The sequence below is a fragment of the Orussus abietinus genome, unplaced genomic scaffold (assembly GCF_000612105.2).
Source record: "Orussus abietinus isolate OABI.00-Male unplaced genomic scaffold, Oabi_2.0 scaffold36, whole genome shotgun sequence".
Classification (NCBI taxonomy): Eukaryota; Metazoa; Arthropoda; class Insecta; order Hymenoptera; family Orussidae; genus Orussus; species Orussus abietinus.
Genome location: NW_019394241.1, coordinates 1,001,813 through 1,026,433, shown reverse-complemented (window position 1 = coordinate 1,026,433; position 24,621 = coordinate 1,001,813). Strand labels below are relative to the sequence as shown.

The 24,621-nt window shown below is 37.4% G+C and overlaps 4 protein-coding genes across 15 annotated transcripts; 2 read left to right on the top strand and 2 right to left on the bottom strand.

Annotated features, from left to right (window-relative positions):
- The first annotated feature begins 83 nt into the window (after positions 1–83).
- On the top strand, positions 84–2,952 carry LOC105703934 (ferritin, heavy subunit). Its single transcript, XM_012432732.1, has 4 exons — positions 84–489; positions 818–1,118; positions 1,495–1,686; positions 2,615–2,952. Exons 1-4 carry the CDS (start codon positions 416–418, stop codon positions 2,897–2,899), a joined length of 852 nt encoding a protein of 283 aa, XP_012288155.1. The 5' UTR covers positions 84–415; the 3' UTR covers positions 2,900–2,952.
- A 175-nt stretch (positions 2,953–3,127) lies between these two features.
- Positions 3,128–17,103, bottom strand: LOC105703885 (serine-rich adhesin for platelets). 6 transcript variants are annotated; one of them, XR_001104405.1, is made up of 8 exons: positions 16,533–17,103; positions 11,429–16,068; positions 8,292–9,823; positions 7,778–8,056; positions 5,640–7,130; positions 5,176–5,318; positions 3,515–3,590; positions 3,128–3,380 (listed from the first exon to the last, which is right to left on the bottom strand). XR_001104405.1 is itself a non-coding variant. In XM_012432638.1 (8 exons), the coding sequence occupies exons 1-7, from the start codon at positions 16,762–16,764 to the stop codon at positions 5,216–5,218; spliced, it is 8,217 nt and encodes a 2,738-aa protein (XP_012288061.1). In that variant the 5' UTR covers positions 16,765–17,103; the 3' UTR covers positions 3,128–3,590; positions 5,171–5,215. The 6 variants fall into 6 exon arrangements, 5 of the variants coding, with proteins under 5 accessions (XP_012288061.1, XP_023287986.1, XP_012288060.1 ...); XM_012432638.1 differs by having other exon boundaries at positions 3,128–3,590; positions 5,171–5,318; positions 11,429–11,849; positions 11,910–16,068; XM_023432218.1 differs by having other exon boundaries at positions 3,128–3,590; positions 5,171–5,318.
- Positions 17,104–17,901: 798 nt separating this feature from the next.
- Positions 17,902–23,733, top strand: LOC105703895 (apoptosis-inducing factor 3). Of its 7 annotated transcripts, none has more exons than XM_012432660.2 (9): positions 17,902–18,014; positions 19,060–19,290; positions 20,039–20,331; positions 20,441–20,777; positions 20,951–21,301; positions 21,392–21,597; positions 21,696–21,912; positions 22,288–22,558; positions 23,246–23,733. In XM_012432660.2, the coding sequence occupies exons 2-9, from the start codon at positions 19,215–19,217 to the stop codon at positions 23,406–23,408; spliced, it is 1,914 nt and encodes a 637-aa protein (XP_012288083.1). In that variant the 5' UTR covers positions 17,902–18,014; positions 19,060–19,214; the 3' UTR covers positions 23,409–23,733. The 7 variants fall into 7 exon arrangements, with proteins under 7 accessions (XP_012288083.1, XP_012288084.1, XP_012288082.1 ...); XM_012432661.2 differs by having other exon boundaries at positions 17,907–18,014; positions 19,116–19,290; XM_012432659.2 differs by lacking the exon at positions 17,902–18,014 and adding an exon at positions 18,842–18,983.
- Positions 23,734–23,837: 104 nt separating this feature from the next.
- On the bottom strand, positions 23,838–24,604 carry LOC105703897. Its single transcript, XM_012432664.2, has 2 exons — positions 24,328–24,604; positions 23,838–24,161 (listed from the first exon to the last, which is right to left on the bottom strand). The coding sequence occupies exons 1-2, from the start codon at positions 24,381–24,383 to the stop codon at positions 23,903–23,905; spliced, it is 315 nt and encodes a 104-aa protein (XP_012288087.1). The 5' UTR covers positions 24,384–24,604; the 3' UTR covers positions 23,838–23,902.
- Between the last annotated feature and the right edge of the window lie 17 nt (positions 24,605–24,621).

Here is a 24,621-nt window from a genome sequence, read left to right as displayed (position 1 = left end):
AACGTTTACCGTGACTAATATTATCTAGCTCACGATAAATATGAATGTCATACCTATTATGAATCAATTAAAAATGTTTAACGAAGCGGTACAAGGATTTGCATGAATATACAAACAATTTGTAATTTCAAATGGATTATAAAATAAAGAGGTTGTAAAGCTCTGAAGGTTGACAAGTCATAATCGATTATTGAAATGATCTCAAGTGAACAAATTGAGGAACGCAGTTATAAACATATCTGATGGACATGTCATCTTGTTGACATGCAGATTTGATCATTTTTGAAAATTATAAGTCCGGAAAGTATGATAAAACCTAATGATATTTTTATCATTCTGGTAACGATAGATAATCTTCGGGAAATTAATTTCATAGACGATTTATTTATTGAACAAAGTATACAAACTTAAGGTGATGGGGTTAGAGTCTCATTTAAAAAGTTTTCTGAAAACAATACTACACCAAACTTTCGGTAAATCCCGTATTCAGTAAGTAAACGTTATATTAATACCGTATATAATATAACCGTAACTTGAATATAATTTTCATTACGTCTTTAAACTCATATCTTATATCCCTAACATTTGCTTTTAGTTCACTCATCTTCGGTTAACAATAATTGCGTTAAAAAATGCATGCCATTGAGTAAATAATAAAAGGAAACAATTATATTCATTGCTGCTACAAACGTACTCGATAATGTAATTTTTATCATGCCGAAAACCTACTATTTATTCAATTTTCTTAAACATGTACGGATTGAAGAAGGCAATCCAAGCATATATAAAAAGAGCAATTGATTTCATCTTTTTCCAGAAATTCTCAGTTGCATCGACGAAACTTTTGCACGCATCTTATTTTTATGAAAGCAGTACCTGAACATTATTGCCCAACTAAATTCCAATCGGTGTTCAAGCTACAATATCGTTTCTTTTCATCTGGATGCAAAGATAAGGGATCAAAGTCTTGTCCCGAGATAACGAAATCAAATGCAGGAAATCAACCAGCTTGGCCTTCGGGTCATCGAATTTCTTTTCAATTTCATCCAGAGACAGAGGCTATATTAAACGAGCAACTTAATGTTGAACTAAAAGCATTCTACTACTATCTATCCATGGTTTGTATCAAATTCAAATTCTATAATTTATATAAAAACACTGGACCATTTAATTAATATCCATTTAAGTAAAGACCCATTCGACGAGACATATCGAGTCCCTGGAATTTGTTTTAACAATTATTAATCGCTCCTAAGAGCAAGCTGGCTTCGCCACCGTTTTCAAAAAATTATAAAAGCCTCCATTTTTTTTTTCTTGTGCAATGAAATAGCAATCCATTGGCAATCAATTTTGCAAAAAATTGTACTGGACAGCCAGCAAGCCAACAAGGAAGAAAGCAAAGAAAAAAAAGAATCGTGTGCGCCGGGCGTATTTTTGTGCAATCTAATACTATATGATAAAATACGCGGTAAATGTGTTAAATTATGTTAAAAGGCAGCGTACTTTGGAAGGGTCGATGTAGCATTGCCCGGATGTGAATCGTACTTCATCCAAATGCATAATGAAGAACACGAACATGCTTTGAGATTTTTGAACTTCATCAAAATGCGCGGCGGTTTGGTGAATCTCTGTCCCATCTGTTCCCCTCAGGATCAAGACTGGAAAAGCCCTCTCAATGCTTTCAAAGTGATTACTTATTTAATATTACAATGCATAAGATAGTTTTGAAATATGTAAGAAAACAAACATAGAATATTTGAGCCCCTAAATGTGATTTACATAAATCTGCATTAACGTAGGGGAAAAGCCGGGCAAAGTGGTTATTCTATAAGATGTTATTCATTCAGAGACGATTATCAGAAAACTGAACAATGAAATTGTTTAGGCTATTATTCTTAAGGCCATGAACATTTTAAATGACAGGAACAGACACTGTGTACTTCAAATTCTTTTTATATCCGTTTAAAACGGAAGTACACGCGCGGACTAGAATTAAAAGATGGCCGCCAGTTCTTTCCTCTTAGATCTTGAATCCACCCGTTTAAATCTTAAAACATACCCTTCAAGCAAGGTATTCATAAACAGGCGCTGTCTAAACCATTTTTAAATATATTTAACAATCTTAGGCACTTACCCTAAGTCAACTGCTACGCAAACCAAGAGATTCTTTCAAAAACATCGGTCACTTATTACTGCAAACTTACATAAGAAACAATTCAAAACTACACTCCGGGTTAATCCCAAGAGCCGCGTCTAGATTCAACAAAATTGCAGCAAAAACTAAACCTATGAGCGCCAATGAGCACTTTATCCTATCCGAAGAACTTATAAAAATGTAGGGGATGTATACTGGGAGACATCAATGCCCTCCCATCCTGCACAGGCGATGCCGTATCTGCAGGGGAGGCATTTATGTCCGCCATTGTACACTGGGAGACATCAATGCCCTCCCATCCTGCACAGGCGATGCCGTATCTGCAGGGAGGCATTCATGTCCGCCATTGTACACTTGCGTTTCATCATTTAAGTTTTTAAAATCATCATTCCTATTATAGGCTTTATTATTAAATATATTTTTTTTTTAGAATCACTACGTATTTATTTATCATTATAGGCAGCGCTTCAACTTGAAATTGACGTTGCAAGCAGACTCGTAGCTGTTAATGAAGTTGCTGAAAGACACAACGATCTTAATACCAGCGACTTTATCGTAACTGGCTTTATGGAAGATCAGATGAAAAGTGTCAACGAAATGGCTAAACTTGTTACAGTTTTGTCCGGAATAGGAGACCATGGTTTGGCGCGTTTTATATTCGACCGAGATATGTTGGAGCATTACGTGAATTCCGAGTTTAACGTCTTCGAAAATGGAACGCGAGAAGCTCCGACGAAAAAGTAGTAAACCAACTGTCCCTATTCTCTATATATAATCCTTTACCTGTTTTTCTCACGTTTTATAACACATGATTATTAAAATGTACAAACCATTTCACGTAGAATCTTTTTAAATAAAAGGATTTTAACTGTTCGCAATGTGTCTACTTTTAAGTAACGACAGAAACAAAAAAGAACTACGTACGGCATAGAGTACTTGTAAACTCAGGGCAGGGGGAGAGACAAAGGTGTATTTACGAAAAGAATTTAATTTTTATTACACAGGTACAAGAGTTACAATTATGAGGTATGTAAAATATGCAACGAATATCCGTCGCAATGGCCTGTGGGTCTTCGACATCCGAATTTGGAGTTCCTCGAGGTCTCCCTTGAGCGATTGGTCAACAATCTCTCCTTCTCTTTGTACATATCGTAAACACTCGAGAAATACACGGCACTTTATATACATTCATGTTAAATAAAACCTGGTAAAACGATCTCAAAAGCTGTCGAGGATACCGGAAATAAAATATAAGCGGTAACAAAACTTTAATCGAACTTAGCTACGTAACGACGGGTCTCAAAAAAGAGCTTCTAACTTTCTCCGGAATAAAGTCCTCGGTTTGGGAAACTGACTTACCATCTTCGGTAGCAGTTGGCCCTCCAATGCGTGGCCGTCCCATCAGCGGCTCTCTCGCTTTTCGGAAGAAATGTACCTGCAAATTTTAGAGAAGTATTTCAGATCGAGGAATCAACATTAGAGCGGATTTCCTTGGTACTGATCGATGGTCGATGATATCAGAAATCGCATCGGACGAGTGGTAGACCCAAATTATTCAATATCTACTCACTATATTTAATATTACTCGTTGGCGACGGACTCGAATAAGGGGAACAAATACAAATTATTCACAAATAATTCGACAGACCAGGGTACGTGTGGCTTAAAAGCTTGATCACACTATTTAAAATAGAAAATTGCCTTTACAAGCTACTTCATTCATTAGATAAGTCAACGGAGAAGTAAGAAAAAAATAAGGAAGATATACGGATAAGTTAAGTTTGAGATAGAAAATTATGTTGAATAAAATGGAACCGATTGGAGGTCGGTGAAATTTCAATGTTTCAACGTACCCTAGTTCCTGAATCAATACTTCACGTATCTGTATTTTGTTAATAAATATTGGGGTACGTGTTATATCGGGTAACATCGCATCGTCCATGTTAAAAATTCTTATCATAAACTCGGTTTTGTAAAAGAGAGAATATGGAGCATTGTTTCCACACGGTACAGTAATGATCACCTTCATCCTTTGCATTCTTTCTAAAAACTTTATATCATTTAATGACTTTATGATCAGACAACCCGACCGATCTGGAAAACATAGCATCGTCATATATATTCTTTTACAATTGTGCTTGATTTCATTAGGAGTTAGTTCATAATATAAAATCAAAGTAAAGAATCCACAAGAAAACGCCAAAAACTCCAATCAAATTATCAGACCTTGATGTCACTTAAGAGGCATTATAGGAATCACAATGGTCTCATTAATCTAATAACATAATATACAAATAAATTATTGGTTTTTGTCTCCGTGAAGAGAGATTACTAGAAGAGATCTGGTACTCTCGACTTGACCTCGTATTTCATCGGATGAAATATAAGTCACCTAGAACATAATTAGGATAAGTATAAAAGAAAGTGCTTAACAAAATTCATCGATTTTGTGGCATTTCCAAAAAATTGGTGAAGTGATCTTGTAAAAAACTGATGGAGAGTAGAGCTTATAAAGTTAATACCTACGATAGAAAAGCAAACCGTGTTGCAAAGATTAAAATTTAAATACGGTACGGTGCGGTGCGAACAACGTTACTAAAGGTAGTTTCGTAACATTGTAGAAGAATCCGAATCCCAGATTAAAAGACAGATTCGACGATCCGTTCAGTTTTACCCATCTCCATCTGTTGCGGCAAACGTTTAAAAAAGTATTCCTCCGGAGTATTTCCCAGCTGTCAACCGTATTTAATCTCGTCCTGTCATTTGGCACGTTTCTTTTCAAATTTCATTCCATTGGTAACGTAAAAGTGACCCTGTAACGCTTGTATAAAATTACAAAGATTTTCCTGTGCATCCTTCGGTTATAACACATCCGCACATCTGCATATCACAAACGTGACGTGCACATGGAGAAATGAGCTTAAAGGAAAGAAAATTAATCGACACACTAAGCATATTCTTATAATTAAGTCGCGAAGGAGCTTACTGAAGCTCCAGACTAAAGATTAGGACCACCTTACGTATACAAAGTTTGTTGTGTGCATGTCAGCAGCTAAATTGCTACTGGCCGTGACTGACATTGTGATGAACAAACGGGCAATCTCCGTCGCGGCAAGTGCCCATCAATTCGTACGGGCAGAGAATCCCGTCGGGAAGAGGTTTCCTGAATTTAACATCAAAAAGCACAACCACTAAATCCTACTTTAACCATTGATATCATATCGGAAGAGTTTTACTACGGCTCCACGGAATTTTAACCGACTATTATCAATTTCAAAGCCATACCAACATTTCGCCATTATACAGAATTCCCCTAACGCAGTGGTGTGTTATACAAATATACAAAGGAAAATAATATGCAAATGTAATGAATGTAAAATTAAATATTTCTCATTTTTCTTCTGTGGAGACGTAGTTATAAATCATGTCTGTAATAGCAGCACATTCGTGTCTAGGTGCTTAGCGTTAATGGAAGTCGACCCACCTTGTCTCCCTAAACGATGTTAACAGCGACTTATAAGGCTCGAAACTCTTTTTGTGATTGCACGAACGATCCGGCATATCTTGGCTTGGTTCAAGAAGGCGTACATGGCGATTTTTATGGTGATATCGAGGAGCACTCGTTGGCGGTCCTACTATTTGTACGGAGGCGTTTTGTGTAAGACTATCAGTAGGAAGACTATTTACGCTCTCATGGGAATTTAATTGCACGGCAGAATTTGATTCCTTGGAACAATTTTCTCCCACGATAGAGTTGCGTCTCTTCGCTAAACTCATTCGTTTCATAGACCTGGATTTCCTCACAGGAATAGATTGCTTGACAATTGTTTGTTGACTCTCGGCACAACTTTGTTCGGCTGAAATCGACTCCATAGCAGCATGTGGCCGTTCTTCAGGATTCAAAACTTCAACGGAATCGGATATTTCAAGAGTTTCAGAGTTTGGCTGTTCCGTAGAACTTGGATTATCGACAGAACTCCTTTCGTTAGGAATATCGGTTTGTTTTTGAGAGTTCATTTCACTCGAAGGACATGTTTCTTCGGCAGAATCAATTCTATTGACTGCCTGTAAATGTGACTCTTTAGTACAAGTTGGCTCTTTAAGGGAATTAATTTCGTGTGCAAGTGTGCTCGTTTCATTCGAGGGATTTATCTCTATTACAGAATTCGACTCTCTATCCGCTTCAATATCTTGCCGTATCTCAGAACTTACTTCCTGAAGGGAATTCGTTTTGTCGAAGACATTTACTTGCTTCAGAGGGGTCTTTTCATTTGAGGAACTCGTTCCATTATGAGATTTCTCTTGTACGGAACTTACAATAAACTGCACAGACGTGTCTGTAGTAACTTGTTCTAATTCGGTTCTATGGTCCTCGGAGTTACCTTGAATGGTACTTTCCTTATTTTTCGAAATATTGTTCTCATTTAGCTTTTCGTTTACATCTGTAGGCACATTTGTTGCTACATTTTGTGATACATTCTCATTCGGACTGTTCCGTGACTCAATATTTATATTACTTTGTACATTTTTACTTGAGTTTCTTTCTACACCTGAAATTAAGTTCTTTTCTGCCGTTGTTATTTGTACATTATCGCTCAAATTCTTTCTTACACTTGCATTTGAATTGTTTTTCACACTTATAGCTGAGAGCTTTTCCTGAACACTCTTACAAGAAATATTTCTTTGCACATTAGTGTTCACGCTTTGCTTTTGTACCTCCGAACTCTTTCCCTGTGCACTTGCAACTGAGCTCTTTTGTTCGTTAGTACTAGACATTATCTTCTGCCCAGTGTTTCCATTACTTTTGGATTCCTTTGGTATAGACTTTTCAGGTCTGCGAACTTCATTACTTAGCAATGTCTGGGACACTGAATTGGAAGTACTAGGTGGAATTCTTTTCCTTGATAATGGACGTGTATGACTCGCAACTTCCTTTAATTTATCATTTAACAAACTTGCGCCCGCAGTTGGTACCCTGAAATACACCTGTGTTTGTATCTGCTGCGTCACTATACGCAAAAGAGTACATCGTTTTAGTGAAATTTAATATAATTAATTTAAACAATTTTTAGGTTTATTTTAATTGTTAATTATTAAAATGGATAGGACCCAACAATTGTTGGGTCCTACCAAAATAAATACGTATAAGCACATATATTGTAAATAACTGAGATATGTATGTACACGGTGAGATTTATAAAATCTTCACGATGGATTAGACTCAACTATCGATCTCAACTATAAATCTTTACTGCAAATACAAAAGCACGCTCATGACTATTTACTCTGTTTGGACTAGTTGAAGCAAAAATTATTTGAGGTGAAAGATTAAAAGTCCTCCGCTGAAGATTTAATATTTCGACAATTTTTCAACGCAAAGTTTTCTTTCGCTCTTAAACAAGAAATTTATTCTTGTTAAAATGGCTGGTCCTCAGCGCGTTTCCTAAAGGATAATTTCGAGAAAGTATATGACTTCTGATAAAGGAATATATAAAATGAAACATCTATTACAAATTTAGTCCTTCGTTCTAAAAAATTGCCGAACATACTTCCTTAATGCGTGAAATGTTAAAATTTAGAAAAACTCAACAGCTGCATAAGTCTCTTGCATTAATGTCATACTTGTAGGTTTCGCCGCAAACTCGTTGGCCCAGCCCGGCACACAATCTTGACAATCTGAAGCATTCCTTTCGACCAGAATTTATTTTCTCATGAGCCTCTGCAACTTTAGGTCCCATACTGGAGACGCGTTTCTTTTGCATCTGCAGCCTTTCCTCGACAACTTTAAGCTGTTCGCGAAGTTTATTCACTTCTGCCAGCAAATCCAATTGAATGTCTCTCTCCATCTCCCACAGGCGAAGATTCCCAGACATTTCAGTCAAGTCATCCAGGACCATGTACCTATATTTGCACATGTACATATAAGCTTTAATCGCATTACACTAAAAAGTATCAAGGACCATATCTATAACTCTTTTAAAGGATCGTTAATTTTGGCATGAAACGTCAATCAAGATAATCATACACACAGGGAAGATAAAGCGTAATTATGCCTAATTCCAATGGCTATATTTCCATTTTTTCACTTGAATATCCTGCTTATGATCTTTACTGCAAGACAATAAATGAGACTTACCTTTTCTTCAGCAATTGGTGCTCAGCCTCTAATAGTTGCCGCTCTTGGTCAGCAAATGGAAGCTGACTAATACCTTTAATCTCCTTCTCGACATCCGCTTTGATTTTCTCCAAAATATCTTCCATTTTCGCTCTGCTGTTGGTTTTAGACCCGCCCGGTGAAGAATTGCAACTAGCGCTCCTAGAACTGCGAGGGCTTTCGGTACTATTAGTCCTCGAATTTCGCGACAGTACAAGTGTAGAAGCAGTAGAATCCATAGTTTCGTTGCTTCCAGGAAGATTGCCGTCCTTTGGCAAGAGTAATGTAGACGCCTCATCGTCTACCGACGCATTACTCGACAAATCCTTATTAACAATTTCCACGCTATTATTTACAGGTTCATTATTATTTACTATCATCCAAACACTTCGCGTTTTCGATTTATTAGCGGTATTTACAGGCTCCGAAGTCGTGACGTTACGGCAGTTCTTGCTCCCCAAAACAGGGTCTTCTTCGAGGTTGACAACGCTCGTTTCCATATCTTCTAACGTTACGACTCTGCCTTCACAACCGTGTTTTAACTGAATCTGTACAAATTTCCGGTTAACTTGATCTTTAGTTAAAATCGATAAGCCCTTTCCCATTTTAGGTGTCTCAGCTCGAGGTACTTGAACAGCGGTCATATCTGCAACCCGCGATTCAGTTTCCGGGACATCTAACGTTGTTAATTTATTCTTGTTGGTTATCTTGGTAGAGGTCTCTGGAGGCGTTTTAGGCAACTCTGGAGGCGGTTTAGGCGATTCTGAAGACGTAGAACGTAACGTTTCATCAACAGTTTTCGATATAGAAATCTTCTCTGATGTTACAGAGACAGACTGCATCGGGATGAGTAACGAATTATTCGGTTTATCGACAAGTTTTTCGGTTGATTCTTGAATGACTGTATCATTCAATTCTTTATCGTTGGACTTAGTAGTCAAGGATTTGGAATTAACAATTATGTTTGTTGTTTCAGACTGCATTGAAATATCAGTATCACCACATGTATCCGTTGTCGCAACTGTCTCTTGAGGAAGTTTATTATTTAGAATTTCGGTATTAGATGTTGCAACTCCTGGACTAGGATTAATTGTTTTCGATAATTCAGCCACTGGATTTATTGACGGTCTCGGAAGATTATTGGACTTATCCAGAGGGTTTGACTTATCAACTGGTATTTCAGGAGTGCTTGAAACAGCACCACTTACTTCAGGTTCTTGTCGTTTACCGATATTGATTGCAGTACTGGTGACTTTTATACTACGATCTTTCATTAATGTAGAGTTAGTCAACACAGTTGATGGCGGAATTTGCTTAGAAGGTGGACTTATCCCAGGACTTGCTGGAGACAATGGTCCCGTCGGACTGTTGTTATTCTTGTTATTTTGTTGGGCGGAAGTTGTACTGCTACTAGTGTCCAGTATCCGTTGCAGCTTTTGTTTTTCACGCTCTAATATTTGTTGTTTTAAACGTCGATATTCCTCTTGTTGCGATGCAGGGAGGTGACGGACCGCCTGTAAAATTGAAATAATAACAGAATTTTCCTAAATTAACTAGCTGGTAAATCAACATATCAACGCGACATTTATTAACTAGATCTCCTACTTATCACATAAATATCTGTATTATATAACGATGCACAATATAGAAAAATACTCTACAGAAAAATTGTTTGGAATAATGTACCAAACAAGTTTCCTATAAAACATTGTTCTTCATATTATTTATTATTGAGTTAGAGAATTCTAGACTATAGAAGACATACATGGGGTAGATTTAAATAATTGCAATTGCTCACTACCCGATAAACTTACCTGAAAAATTTGGAAATTAAACACTGAAAGCACTGTTCTGTCGCGTCAAAATTTAGCAAAGACGAAATAATATAAACAATATGTATATATATCTCAAACTTAGGAGGAAAACACCTAAACTGGTTTTCAAGTGAGCAAGTGCAATTATATAGACCTATGAACAAAGTGTTTCGTTTAATGAAATCGAAGGAAATGGTAAATAGTAGTCGAACTTGTCCTTTGCTCTGTATATGAACACATAAAAAAAAAGGAATTATGTGTTCCACTATACTAAATCAATAATCTTGAACTCTAAAAACCCAATACTAATCTATTCTAATCGAACAAAGTGTTCTTAAATCTTGAGACATCTTTTAAGACTCCAACGACATTCTTTCGCACGCAAAAAGTAATGAAGATACTTAAGATGATAACGTTAAGTGAAACACAATGTATGTTAAGAGTAATCCAGAAGTGGTAGATGAAATTGCAATATCACATGCCTTACATTCAAATTTAACCAGAAATATTAAGACGAATAGACGATTATCGGAATTATTGTTAAATAATATGCAATTACTGTTACAAAATCAAAGCGCCACTGCAATTTTAATGCAGCGATGTCAACGGTAAACAAAAGAATAGTTTAAAAAGCGACCCCAGAGTGCACACTGGGAATGAATTTAATTTCTACAAGAAGATTTGAGAAGACTGAACTGTTATGGTTTGAGCGTATCATGTTTGCTTTTAAGAAACGTTAGTAGTTCCGTACGAAAATCATAACATCGGCGTAATTTCTTGGAAAGCTTCACCAAGTACATAGTACCTTCTCGCGATGTCTTCAAAACTCAATGCCGCTTACAATAATTTACCAGATTAACTTGTCTTAAGGTGATATGAAAGGCTCATTCCATATATCAAAATATAAGAATATTTATAATATACTTTTCTCCAAACTGAGTGCATCGAATGATAAGAAACTGCAGCCCGTGATTAGGAAGACCCTAAGGAAGAACGCGATGCTCATGAAATATATTAATATTCCCCTCTTTCGGTAAAAACATCCCTGAACCAACGACACCATTACACTTTGATCTAGTAACATCAATCGCATTATATTTCAACATGATCGTTCACTTGGAACATTTGAATATGACCATATCTCTGGTTCAGGTTTGGATGATAACATTAATATCAGAAGCTTGTCCGCCTTTTCTGGATTAATCCACGTAATGGGGTGAGACGTCTTGTATGGTGTTGAAAATTAGGCTAGGATTACCAGCCTCGCATTATCTTATCGAAACAATTGATAAAGTAGCGTCTCACCAAAGGTGTAACAGAAATCGCGGGTAATTTCGCACTTGCTGATGGCGTGGGAGGCTGAGGCTTTTGTGCAGTCGTGTTCAACGAAGGTTGTTTCTGGCTGGCTACAGAATTTCCCTGTGACGGAGATTTGCTAGCAGCAGCGGATTCCTGCTTCTTCCTCACGTCTCTGAGAAATTGGTCGACGCTCTTCTCGAATTCCGAGGTAGGGATGTTCAAAGGCGGTCGTTTCGTCGTCCCACCGGCATCCGAGTTGACAGCGACATTGGACATCGGTACATTAGTTTCCGTCTCGCTTTCCGAGTCAGAATTCAAGCATATAATAAATCTGTTAGTCTCCGAGAAAACCGTCTTTGGACTGATGGAACGAGTGCTCTCATACTTGACGTTCTGCAGGGTAGCGTTAACCAATGGTTTCTGCGCCCTGAAAGCACCTCCAGCGTCTAGCAGATTCATCTTTTTCTGGTTCAAAACGTTCTGGTACCTTTTAGCGTTGTTCACCACTCTAGTGCTGGCAGGGATAGGAGTTTTCTTTACGATTTTCCTCGCAGTTGCCTTAGGAACAAAGACCGATGGTTTCCTCCTCGCAGAAATCAGACCTTCGCTCTTTGTTGTCGGTACCACCGATCCAGGGACAGAATTACCTATGCTCAATGCACCCAATGGTGCATTTGCTACTGCACCTTGTGGCGCAGTATTAGCCGTTGCAGGACAATTTACACGTTTTCCAGGCTGTGAGTTAAATCTAACTTCTGATGCTACTCGACTCGCCGAGGAGTTCGCAGGAAGCTTTTGTCCTTTGCCATCACCACGGTCACCCTGTTTAGTGGCAACTGCAGTTTTGGAATATGCACCAGCTGCATAATTCATTTCCTTGGTGATAATTTCAGGCGCGGAAGACACCGTAGCTCGTGCTGCTACATTTGTTGTTCCTGTAGATGCTGCAGTCGTTGGAAATGTAGTTACGGACTGCGTACTTACCCTCGCAGCTCCTGAAACTGTCGACACAGTAGCTACAGGAATCGTAACAGTCGTCGTAGTTACTGCATTTCTCGAAATAGCCGTAGAACTTGTTGTTGCCGTGCTCTTTGTTGTTGCTGACGTTGAAACTTCTGTTTTTGCCCGCTTGGCCATGGATGCTAACAAGAGCGCTCGAAGTTCTTCTTCGTCTTCATCGATGCTAGGACGTCTTGCCCGTTCATCTGGCTTCTCATCGATTAGGTTCTTTCCAGAATTTCCGCTCTTATCAATAGTCTTCCTATTATTTAGAACAACTTTGTCTGTTTGAGCAAAAGTACTTACACTGTCGGCCATTTTTTCACTACTTTTCTCGAACGACGGCATATTCTGACTTGGCTGATTTGCGGCGTTTCCTTCCCTCGTTTCTCCTTTCTCATTGATACTTTCCTTTATTTGTTTCGCAACACTTTTAACATTATCTGTAGTAGATTTGATAGCAAGCTCTTGTTCCTTAGGATTTCTATCCGAGTCGCCTTTCCGTTTCCCAACGTCGTCATTAAGCTTGTTATTGTCACTAATCTGTAAACTTACTTTGTTATTTTCTTTTTCCGATGGAACATCACGTAATTCTTTATTATCTTCTGTTCGATCGTCAGGCTTTGATTGTCTCCCCGCAATCTCCCGAACCTGGCAATAATTGTGAAAGGAAGAAACATCCGAAGAAAGTCCCTTTTCATTACAGTTTACATTATTCCTAGTCACTTCATCGGGACTGTTTTGTCTAGACCTTTCGGAATGCTTTTTACTGCGTTCCTCTTCAGTTGAGCGTTTCCTTTTCTTCTTATCGTTCAAATTCTTCGTCTTTTCTCCTTCTTCGATTCGCTCATGTATAGCAACATTGCTTTGAGCATCCAACAAGCGATGTACGTCCTTTTCACTACTTTCCTGAGTTCTATTCTTGTTTCTAGGCGATTCCGGATCGCCTTCAGTGGGAGGAACATTAAGGGCAACGGAAGCGGACTTCTGAAATTGTTGCTTCTTTGCAAAGGAACACAGTTTGATCGGCTTAAAGTTCCCGTTGCTTTTCGACAAGTCTGCATCAATTTCCACCGGCTGCATATCGGCACTCTTGAATGCCGGCTCGATTCGCTTTTGCTCCTCCAACTTTTTAGGAGGAAGAGGTTGTTGCAACTGTTTATTGTTCTTCAATATAGAGACAGGAACCAGCGTTCTGTTAACCAAGGTAGGAATCTTATTAGGATCTTTAGTTATGTGTATACCTTTTAAATAAAGCGGCTCCTGGACAATCCTTTCTATGTCACGGGCGATTTCATCGAGGGACTCCGAGCTTTGAACATTCTGGGAAGATTGTCCTTTAGACAGACTGCCAGGGTCAATATCTGGATCAAAGTCAAAGCTAGCTACGGAGCTGGTTAATGACACGGTACTTCCCCTGGGTGATAAGGAAGCATACTGCAGAGATGGAGATACTTCCGATTTATCGGCTTTATCGCAAGCTCCACAAACATTGTTTCGATCGAGATTACTTTCTGAACAATTCGCCATCATGTTGCTCGTCACCGAGCAACTAGTTGCGGTATCATTTGTAGGAAGTACATTGTTTTCAGATTCATTTACTAAGCTTCGCTGGAAAGAATCCGGATCATATGACTTGGACGGAGACAATATCGCTTCAGACTCCACATTGTACATGTCAGAATGGGAGAGAGCCAATTCTGGATCGTACAATTCGGACCTAGTGGATTGATTGTTGGATTTTGTTTGAAATCCCGCATTCTGTAAGGCGCATTGTTCAAGTACTAATCGCTTCGAGCACATTGTCACTTCGGGAACGTAGCTAGACTTTGGCGTGCTTAGATCAGGCTCGTGTGGTTTCAATTTAGAAAGATCTAGTTCCGGATCATAAATCGGAGTATCTGTAGGAGAGTAAGGTCTTTCCTGACTGGGGATAACTAGATTCGTTCCTAGGGATATCCTTTCCGTTTGGACAGTTGTAACGCATTGAATGACGTTTCTGGAATAATAATCAATCCGCGGAGTGTCCGTAGGATGCGATGGGGAGTAAGGCCCATCCATCGGTGGTAAATAAGAAAGGTTTTTCATGGAGTTAAAGTACTCCAAAGATAATTCATCTTTACTGCTAAGCGTCTCTTTCCTTGGGAGGCGAATTCGGTCATTATTGATGCTACTGTACACGGGACTGCAATTGTTGGATGCAGCTGGTGTTCGATCAGCTCCCATGAAGGAAACATCTGATCTTTGAATGCCTAGTAATTCCGTTTCCACCATAATTTCATTAGAAACGTCATCGGTCGGAGAATATGGTAGCCTCTCCTTTTCGCGCTCTACATCAGTGTCAAGATCCATGTCTTCGGTATAATTATTCTCATTGGTAGTTATCACAGGCGGTGGTGGTGTTTCCGGTTTGTCTTCTTCCCCAGGAATTGGAATACTGTCTAAAAAGCTTTGACTACAAGGATGTTTGGAAAGATTTGTTAATTCTACGAGATAAGACTTCTCCGTTTGGACTCCATCTTCCCTTTTCCTAAGAACCGCTGACTTCAGGGCAATTCTTCTCAACTCTAAGTCTTCGTAATCGCTATCTTCCAGATCGATTACACAGGAAGGCTGGATTTCAGCCTCACTTTTTGAAGGAATTGCATTCCTCTTAGTTCTCCTCTGCGACTTCGTTTCTAAAGCGATTTTTCTGAGCAAAGCTATATCTTCCTCGTCATCGGCATCATTATTAGTATTATTATTTGAACTATTTTTCTCGCTTGCTTTTGTTTCACTACCTGCAGCACTTGATTCCTTCACTATGTTTAATTTCTGCTTCAAAGATGGCCCATACTTTTTACCTCCTTTAAACTTACTCAAAGGTTGAGACCCAACCGTTTCCAAATGTCGTACCTTTTTTAGAAGCTTTGCCACTGTTCCGTGACTTCTGTTACTGTAACCTCGAGAAGGTGATGTATTTCTGGCCACTTTTCGAGGAGGTGATCTTACTGGGGATCGACGATGTTGTGATCTTATGGGAGATCGCCGATGAGGTGATCTTATAGGAGATCGCCGATGAGGTGACCTTATGGGAGATCTTCGAGGAGATCTTCTCGTGCCCCTGAGCGATCGAGTAATTCTTCTAGGATCTGGTGACCTTGTAGTCAAAGAAATAGGTGATCTTGGTCTACGAATAGGTGATTGGTATCTAATTGGAGATTTATACTTTCTCGGTGGAGACCTGGAAACTTTGGGTTTACTAAGGCATTCATTTAGATGTGGAGGACTTGATTCTACGGGTATTAGTAGCGATTCGGTGTCGTCTTGTGCAGGTATTGGTGAACATGCAGCAGAGACAAAGCATCCCGATGATGTGACAAAGGAGGATGGTGGTACGTGTTCATTCTGAGCACCGATGGAGCCATGGATACGTTTCCGTTTCTTTTTTTTGCGCTTTTTACTTAGTCTTAAGAGCAGGCTTTCTCGCGTTTGTTTCATGCGCTCCAAATCGGTGGAATCGTCGCAGTCCCCGAGGTCCATGTCGCTGTCACTCGAGATTGGTACGAGACCCTCGTTTTTCTCTTGCAACGTCGAACCCGCATGCTTGCTTCCAGGGTAGCCAGATTCCCTGGTATGATGGCGGTTCTCCTTCTCTTGCACAGCATCTTAGAGAATAAGATGAACTTCTACTTGATTAGAGTTAAGTAAAACTCTACATGGTAATTTCACAGTTGAATCACATGATCTAACATACTTGACAACTACAGTTTGCGGGGACTAATTTAAGGGGATTGGAAAGTAACGCTATTTGCATTATGGAGTAGAAAATCAAACATGATATCATAGTAACCGTTATATGGCATGTTCGATACCGAATTATCATATATAAAAATACTGAAACTCTCCGTTCGGGACAAAGAAATTAACTCCAAGTATTTTCATACGATGCCAATCGTCATTCAATTCAGATCTGTGTCAAGAAAATTGTTTATCTCCTGTATATGTTTACAAAAAGATCCAAAATGGTTCTCGTAATAGCAAATATTATGCAGTGATCGAACGCAAAAGGTTAACGCGAATATGATGACACATCGAAATATGACATCAAAGGAAGTAGCGTAAACTTTACCTCTCCTCTTTCGCCTCTTAAATTTCTTTGAATTGCCAGTTAACGTGCACCAAGGTGCACAATGTTGCCACGAAAGGCAGCAGGGACACTGTCCAGCTTTTTGAAGATTGTATGCATAATTAAGCTGCGACTCTTCCCAGGAGCTGACGTCGTCCAGCGAGATCTCGCCCTCTTCCTTCTCGTCCAATATCTCGATGGCCTCTGTGCAACCACTGGACAGATCACTGGCCATTTTCTCCGGAATTATCCCGAAGACGTTCAGCTACCCGAAGGACCGATTTCAGCCCTCGAGAAGGAACTCCCGTTAGGGACGCCTTCTTGAAAAAATCAAAGTTAATTACACGTTACAGGAACTTCGTTGTACTCGAAATTGTGTTCGAACTGATGAAGGAGGAATCTTCTGGAATTGAAGTGGTCTTCTAAAGGCATCGAAGGGTCGCAAAATCAAGTCGATCCCTCCGAAGAGACACGAATGGATCAGAAGGAAACGCTCGTTGCGCACTTTGACTTCTACAGCACTCACAAATAAGCAGGCGCCATAACTTTATCCTCAGTACCCACGCATACATACATCAATGCATATGATGCACTACGTTTCTACAAAGATGAGACAAGAAATTGTCTATAGGTAGGTTTGCACGATTGGCTCTCGTGCTGCCCCCTGGTGGTGAATTTTGTCAACATATGTACAAAATCCCTCTACTGGCCAAATCGAGAAAATGGGAAAATGGTCCCAATTAGACTTATTCTGGACTTATTCACTATGTACATCTCCATCGTACTCACAATTCGGAATTTATCATATTATATTATATTATGGATTGAGCATATAATAACTCTAAGCATATAACATTGATCATAATTGATGAGGTGACCAATCAGAAAAGAGTAGAGAGAGAAAGAGAGTGACGCATTCTGCAATAATTAATTATTCACATCAATTCATATTATGTATCTTTGTATATACAGGTTTCACAAAAGTACAGACTTTTAAATTTATATCAACATTTGCTGAGGTTTATCATTTTAAAGCATTAACTTACTTCTTACTATTCCACAGAATGTCAATCTACTTTGCAATGCCGTACAATAGTACAATTTATTACAAATATGTAATAAACATTGTTCACTTATAGTTCAGAAATATTGTCGAGATATGCGATGCTCAATTCATTATAGCTATGACAATACCTAAATAAGTATGAGTATAATATACTTTTTATAAGAATATAATAGTTCTCATTTCCGTTTATCGTGGGCGGTGTGTAATGGGAAATTACGGTTAACCGTGATTTCACGGAACCAAGGCCAAACTGACATTCCTTTCACTTTTAAGGAAGCATGAACACTACGGCCTCGATGTACGTCATTCTATCACAAAGTTTCAAAGATTTCTGTATATTAAAATTCCAGTGCCGGACTGCATTCCTAAAACGCCATAAATCATTGGACGACACTTTGGTGAATCAAGAAAATTAACACGTAACTATCTCGTGACAACTTATACAATACAATTTGTTACTTTCAAAAACATTCTATTTAGCTTTAGATAAGCCTTTTAACTATATTCGTTAAGTATCTGTTCACGTATTTCGCGATAATAAATTCAACTCGTTCATTCTTGACATATGTTTATGTAATTCGAAGTCTTATCTCAGTATACGATGGCATCGTATCATCCCAAAGTACAATATTCGACATACGATTACTAAGATCGTTAACAATGTAGTAGATAGTGTCTATATTATCCGTAAGAAATGCGCAAAACTCTTTTACCTGTATTTGTTTCACCCGTTGACTTTTAGATGACTCACTACTGAGTCATATTTCCAGAATTGTGTTATCTACTCTCACTTCCTCCTAAACATAAGCCAGAGAGAATAGAGTTCGTCATCTCGAATTTTTCTGGAATTGACGCTGCATTATGTAGGATAATGGAAGCAATGCAATTATAGATAAATAATCATAGTCCATTTAAATTGAGAAACCGTTCGACAAAGTTCATCTAATTGAATAAATTGGAGTTCAACAGTCTTGGTAAAACTAGGTTAAAAGATTATCGAAGCCAATTTAATTATCACGCGATATAAAAGTTAATTTATTCTGTTTTTATTTTTAACCCTTTGTGCTCTCAATTATTGATATGTCTAGTCAAACTCGACAAAGGAGCGCAAAGGATTAAACTAAGTTTATTCATTTCAAAAATGGCGGCTAACACTATCACGTGACGTCACGGTTTTTTTTATCGGGCCAATGAAAATTTTACCGACCGATTGGTGGATTGTGTTTGTTCAATAGTTGAATAAGCAGCCTAGATCTTTCTCTCTCTCTTTCTCTGTCTTTCTATACATTTGATAAGGATAAAATGGAATCAGCTGATTGATCTTCATTAACATTTTGGATTCAATTTGAAAACGGTCTTGCGCAGTTTCGGATCGATCGTTAGAAGTGGTACGAAGACAATATGTACGAATTATGGGCAGTTTAAAATTGTTGAGTCTTTATTTTTTAATTGTAATGTTTACAGTGAACTCCAGCATTACATTTATATTGGTCACGTAATGCGTTATCTGGCATTCGCAGATATTGCGCGTGTCAAGGCGTAATTCTTGATCTAACATCAGTACTGGTCAGTACGTCGCCGTACCGGATTTGTGTCAAACAGCAGAAAATTAACGAGCAATGGGCGGAAGAAATAGCAGAAGTTTTTCTCCTACTCACACTAGCAACGAAAAAGTTAAACCTTCCGTAGCGACAGGTATAACCCTTTGTATGGTGTGTTTATTTATAAGATATTATATTTAAGAAATGAACTCAGGTACGTACAAAGTGCTGCTCGATTCTCTAGGCGTTTTCTTTTCCATAGAAACGCGGACAAGGTTACGCACTTTGTAATTAGTCTAAGACAATGCCATAAGGGGATTGGTTGACGTTATTCACTTAAGCACAGTCCGTTGATCGCTTGTCGGCTGTTTTTTCCTTGGTCAGCCATTAGTACAGATTCGACGGTTTCCTCGATACAATTAGTAGCATTTACGGATCGTCCTTAAAGCAACATAGCTACACCTGCAATTTTTATTTTCTACATTGGATTCGTTTATTATATTAATTTTTGATAGAATTGGGGAAAAGGATTTATAGAAGACAAGGAAAGATCGTCGAGATGTTAGGTAACGAGAAGAGGCATGGAAGTCACTCTTGTGAAAGATGTAGAGGCATGGTGGATTTACGTAAAAGTTACAATGTTGCAAACTGTTGTTGCTCTTGTGAGATCATACTTCCCCACTTGGCGTCGTTCTTTAACTTCAAAATAAATTATTTCGTCATATGTGATAAAAATTCTGAAACGATTTGACTGTTTTTAATATTTAAATATTAACCATTTGCGGATGAGCTTTAGCGTTACTCCTGACAAAACACCTAAGAAGTTTCTACTTCTGTCTGCAAAAGGTTAATAACGTGAATGATATTTAATTTATTCTAATTTGTTCTAAAATCTGACTTAGGTAAACCTGAAAAGCTTGACTATGTCGAAGGTGTAGTTTGCAATGAGAAAGACATTGGTGAAAATGAAATGAAGCTGTTGCCACTTGGCGAGGATGGAGGAAAAATTTTGTTGATCAAGCAGAAAGGAGAATTACATGCAATTGGAACAAAATGTACACATTATGGTGCTCTTCTAAATACAGGAGCATTAGGTGACGGTAGAGTAAGGTGCCCATGGCATGGTGCATGCTTTAATATTAAAACTGGGGACATAGAAGATTACCCTGGATTAGATTCACTACCTTGTTATCAGGTATTGTGTTATATTTTATATATTAATTTATTGAAATATTCAGTGACCGGTATTATTGAACATTTCTCAAATGTTGCTTTCACAAGTATATTTATACTTTTTGTATTAGGTTACAGTCACTGAAAAGGGATTGGTGAACGTAAAGGCTAAACGAGTGGACTTAGAAACAAATAAACGCATTAAGCAAATGTGCCCGCTTCAATCTGCCAATGAAAAAGTAGCCGTTATAGTAGGCGGTGGTCCCGCTGGTGCTACGTGTGCAGAAACCCTTCGCCAAGAAGGATTTTCAGGGCGTGTGATTATGCTTTGCAAAGAACCAATTTTACCTTATGATCGTGTTAAGTTGTCTAAATCTTTGGACATTGATATTTCAAAGAACACCTTAAGATCGCAACTCTTCTATGATGAAAGTAACATCGAAGTTAGACTGGGCATCGAAGCTACAGGTAGGACATATTTATACACCTTTAAAAATTCTTACTTTCCATTTTACTTGCTCCACCATAATTATTGGGGAACGATTCCATATGACTGATGTAGTTTAATTTATGTTGTATTAAAAACTACTCATTTTATGATTTAGATTTACGGTTTTTATAAATATTCACATTTTTTGTAGGTTTGGATACAAATGAACGAATTGTCAAAGCAAACAATAATGAAAATATTAAATACGACTACTTGTTTATTGCTACGGGATGTCAAGCAAGGAAACCTAATATGCCTGGTTCTAACTTAGCAAATGTCTTTACTTTACGAAATTCGATGGACGCGCTTGCAATACATTCACAGATATCTCCAGAAAAACATATCGTGATACTTGGGCTTGGTTTTATTGGCATGGAAGTAGCTGCATACTGTGTAGGGAAGTGTGCATCAGTCACAGTTATAGGAACTGAAACGGTGCCTTTGAAAGCAATCTTTGGAAATGAGATAGGAGAAAAAATTCGAAGTATTCACGAGGAAAAAGGTAAAATACTAATTTTTACATATACATGGACGTTGATTCATTCTGATTTTGTCAATAGTATTTTGTATCATTCGAATAAATTTTTCATAGGCGTGCGATTCGTATTCAAGAATAGTATCGCCAAATTCATTCCAAAAGAGGATGACGATAAAACGTTGAAAGAAGTTGAACTTCAAGATGGAGTAATCCTTCCAGCTGATATAGCAATTGTGGGAATTGGAACTACATTTAGCACGGAATGGCTCAAAGACTCCTTGGTGCAGTTATCGGAAAATGGTAGCATCGTAACAGATGAGGTAATATATATTTTATATCAAACAGGTTTTAAGTAGAACTAAAGTATTGTTTTAGATTGCCAAGTTACTGATAATTTTTTTATTTTATCAATGTCCAGCATTTACGAACAAATGTTGAAAATGTTTACGCTGGTGGAGATGTTGCTTATGCACCAGTGTTCGTATCTGATAACAATCCGGCAGCTATAGGCCATTATGGTCTGGCACATTATCATGGAAAAATTGCAGCTTGTAACATAGCTGGAAAAGAAACACCTTTACGAGCTGTACCATTCTTTTGGACGTCCCTGTTTGGCAAGAGTTATAGATATGCAGGTGAATATTGATAAAAAATTACATGATTATTTGTCTTTGTACACATGCGTAAAGTCTCAATCCATTTTCGTAACAGACATGTATAACATAGATAATTGAAGTGGATCCAGTAATTATTTTGTACTTTAATTTATGATTATCAAAGGAAGTATTGAATAACTTATTGAAATCATTGCTACTATATGTATATGTTTTTACACTCCATGGGAAATTATTTACGTGTTTTATACTCCATAAATTAATTTAAATTCCGAAATTCTAAAAAGACTGCATAATTAAAAATTTACAATTTAATATTGGTAGTTTTCCAAAGAAGTGAGATTTGTGCACTAATTAGCAAATACGTTTTTGTTTAATGATATATGTTGTCAATAGGCCATGGAAGACCAACCAGCATGAAGATTTATGGCTCTTTAGATGAATTAAAATTCTTCGCCTACTATTTCAAAGATGGCAAAGTAATATCTATGAGCAGTATTGGAAGAGACCCGATTGTGTCTGATTTTGCAAATCTACTCTACGAAGGTAGAAGATTAACACAAGAAGAGGTTGAACAAAATCCTACTGGTTGGATGCGCAATAAGCCGAAAGATATGTTGGAAGATCCGCAGTCTGAAAAATTTGTTCCAGTGGCTGGAGTCAAGTCGTAAGAAATACGCAATAAAGTATTCTTACAATCCATAGATTTCCTATTATATGCAAAAATGTGTGTTTAAAAAACCTATTACTGCTCTATTGAAATGCCTTGAACAGTGAAACATCAACATTAATTCTCAAAGAAAATTGAGGAGAAATTTGAAATACTCATCGCCTAAAGTATTATACAGTTTGATTTTTAATTGTCACCTGTATTTGAACCGAAATTACTTATCATCTTTCAGTATTTTGTTATACACAATGAAACGTGTATATTTAACCATGTATTATTAAGGCAACTGGTACTATTACGATAAAACCAAATTCTTATTAATTTTATGCGATGTGATACCAACAACACCTATTCTGTAAGCACAATCATGAAAATGCACAATTCTATTGATTTTATGAATCATTGATATGCTGCATATATGATGTTTGATAACAATCTCGTTGTATATATTAAAAGGGGACTACATTTGACAATAGGAACTTTATACATGTACTTACCGAAAGTAGGAATTATGCGCATGCACATAGACTATTGTTATCTTTTAATTTACTTTCTGCTTCTGGACTACAAGTTTTGTAATTAAGTGAGATAATGTATCCTGTTACTTTTATTGTATTATATATCACATATAGCAACAATAATTGTGTATATTTTAATATTTTTAAATTACATATTATTTTCTAGGATTGGCGCAACTTTTGGGAATCAGTCAAAGCGGTTATATCATACATTAACAATAGTACGACCACCCATGACTGTGAAACGATTAAAAACGCGAGTATTAACGTTTAGACAATTCCTAAATTGTGATACATTCTTTCGAACTATTAGATTATTGCGCTTTTGATACTTTGAAACAAAGTGCTAAGAGGGGTTTCTTATTTGTGCTTTGCTGCATATTTAACAGCAGATTCAAGGCTTCTATTGTTAAAAATATTTATTTCATTATTGTATAAGTATTGTAATAAATATTTCAAAATATTGTGATAAAGAATTATTCATGTATGAGGAACATAAATTGGGACTGTAACCAATAATTTTTTATGAACTTTGCTATATGTATACATTAGTCCACTAATGAAAAATATTATTTCCAGAGAAACTAAACAGTATGTGAAAGATACCCTAAATAAATTCAGAGAAGATTCAGATTCAGATGATTAACGATATGAAACAGAATATTACCTCAAAAGCCTGAACAATAATCGAAAAATAGACAAACATGATTTAATGGACGAGATCAACTGATTATTAAGTAAAATGTCAAAAAACAGAATACCTATAACTGATTATATTTGCTTGATCGCTACATAAATTACAAGTTCTTATATTACAACGATCTTAGTCCCAGTTTTCCTTAGTCTTTACATGATTCAATCGCTCTGCAATGGTGATTTGCTTATTATATTTGTTGTTCCTGTATGCATAATAGAAATCCATAACATTGATTTTGGGCCTAATGTCAGACATATGACCATATGATTGAGATGATGTAAGATATGGATGGCGCAGAAGGAGCATGTTTCTCTCTTGCCTTTCGTAGTCGAAACGTAGCCTCAGGAGATCAAGTAGCGTTACCTTCTTAACAATGCGATATTTCCTATTTTACAAACGATATATTAATTATTAAAAATAAAACTCACGATTACTTTAAATTCTGAATTGAATTCATGTAATCGAAGTACTCAAACTGGAAAATGTTACAGTCCAAATATATATAGCGGTGTTTGTATTTTGCGGTTATATCGTCAAATAGATATTCTTACCCTCGATATAGATATCCATGAGGCCTTGTTCTCAACAAAATATCCGTCAAACGCATCGTTCTAATTAATATGAATTTAAGTTAAAAAGTCAGACAGTTAGACCTTTATAAAGTAAAATCGACAATTAGCACCGATTAGAATATACATTTAGGTCCGGTTCATGGACAGAGAGGAATATAGGGAAATATAGGGACCGGGCATCAGTGTTGCCACGTCGCATTCAGAGGGTAGTAGAAATGGCGTTACCGCCACCATAGGGAAAATAACCAAACTAAAATTTAACATGTCGGACAC

What these genes read in the sequence shown, in the direction of transcription:
- LOC105703897 (XM_012432664.2), bottom strand. Translation starts at nt 24,383, where the DNA reads ATGCGTTTGACGGATATTTTGTTGAGAACAAGGCCTCATGGATATCTA. An exon ending in CATGGATATCTATATCGAGG is followed by an intron (nt 24,162 to 24,327) that starts GTAAGAATATCT and finishes TTTGTAAAATAG; the next exon opens with GAAATATCGCATTGTTAAGA.
- LOC105703885 (XM_023432218.1), bottom strand. Translation starts at nt 16,764, where the DNA reads ATGGCCAGTGATCTGTCCAGTGGTTGCACAGAGGCCATCGAGATATTG. An exon ending in CGATTTCTGTTACACCTTTG is followed by an intron (nt 9,824 to 11,428) that starts GTGAGACGCTAC and finishes TCAATTTTACAG; the next exon opens with GCGGTCCGTCACCTCCCTGC. An exon ending in ACATCGTTTAGGGAGACAAG is followed by an intron (nt 5,319 to 5,639) that starts GTGGGTCGACTT and finishes TGTTAAATTCAG; the next exon opens with GAAACCTCTTCCCGACGGGA.
- LOC105703934 (XM_012432732.1), top strand. Translation starts at nt 416, where the DNA reads ATGGGGTTAGAGTCTCATTTAAAAAGTTTTCTGAAAACAATACTACAC. An exon ending in TTCGGTAAATCCCGTATTCA is followed by an intron (nt 490 to 817) that starts GTAAGTAAACGT and finishes ATCTTTTTCCAG; the next exon opens with AAATTCTCAGTTGCATCGAC. An exon ending in GCCCTCTCAATGCTTTCAAA is followed by an intron (nt 1,687 to 2,614) that starts GTGATTACTTAT and finishes TTATCATTATAG; the next exon opens with GCAGCGCTTCAACTTGAAAT.
- LOC105703895 (XM_012432660.2), top strand. Translation starts at nt 19,215, where the DNA reads ATGGGCGGAAGAAATAGCAGAAGTTTTTCTCCTACTCACACTAGCAAC. An exon ending in AAGTATTCACGAGGAAAAAG is followed by an intron (nt 21,302 to 21,391) that starts GTAAAATACTAA and finishes AATTTTTCATAG; the next exon opens with GCGTGCGATTCGTATTCAAG. An exon ending in CAAGAGTTATAGATATGCAG is followed by an intron (nt 21,913 to 22,287) that starts GTGAATATTGAT and finishes TGTTGTCAATAG; the next exon opens with GCCATGGAAGACCAACCAGC.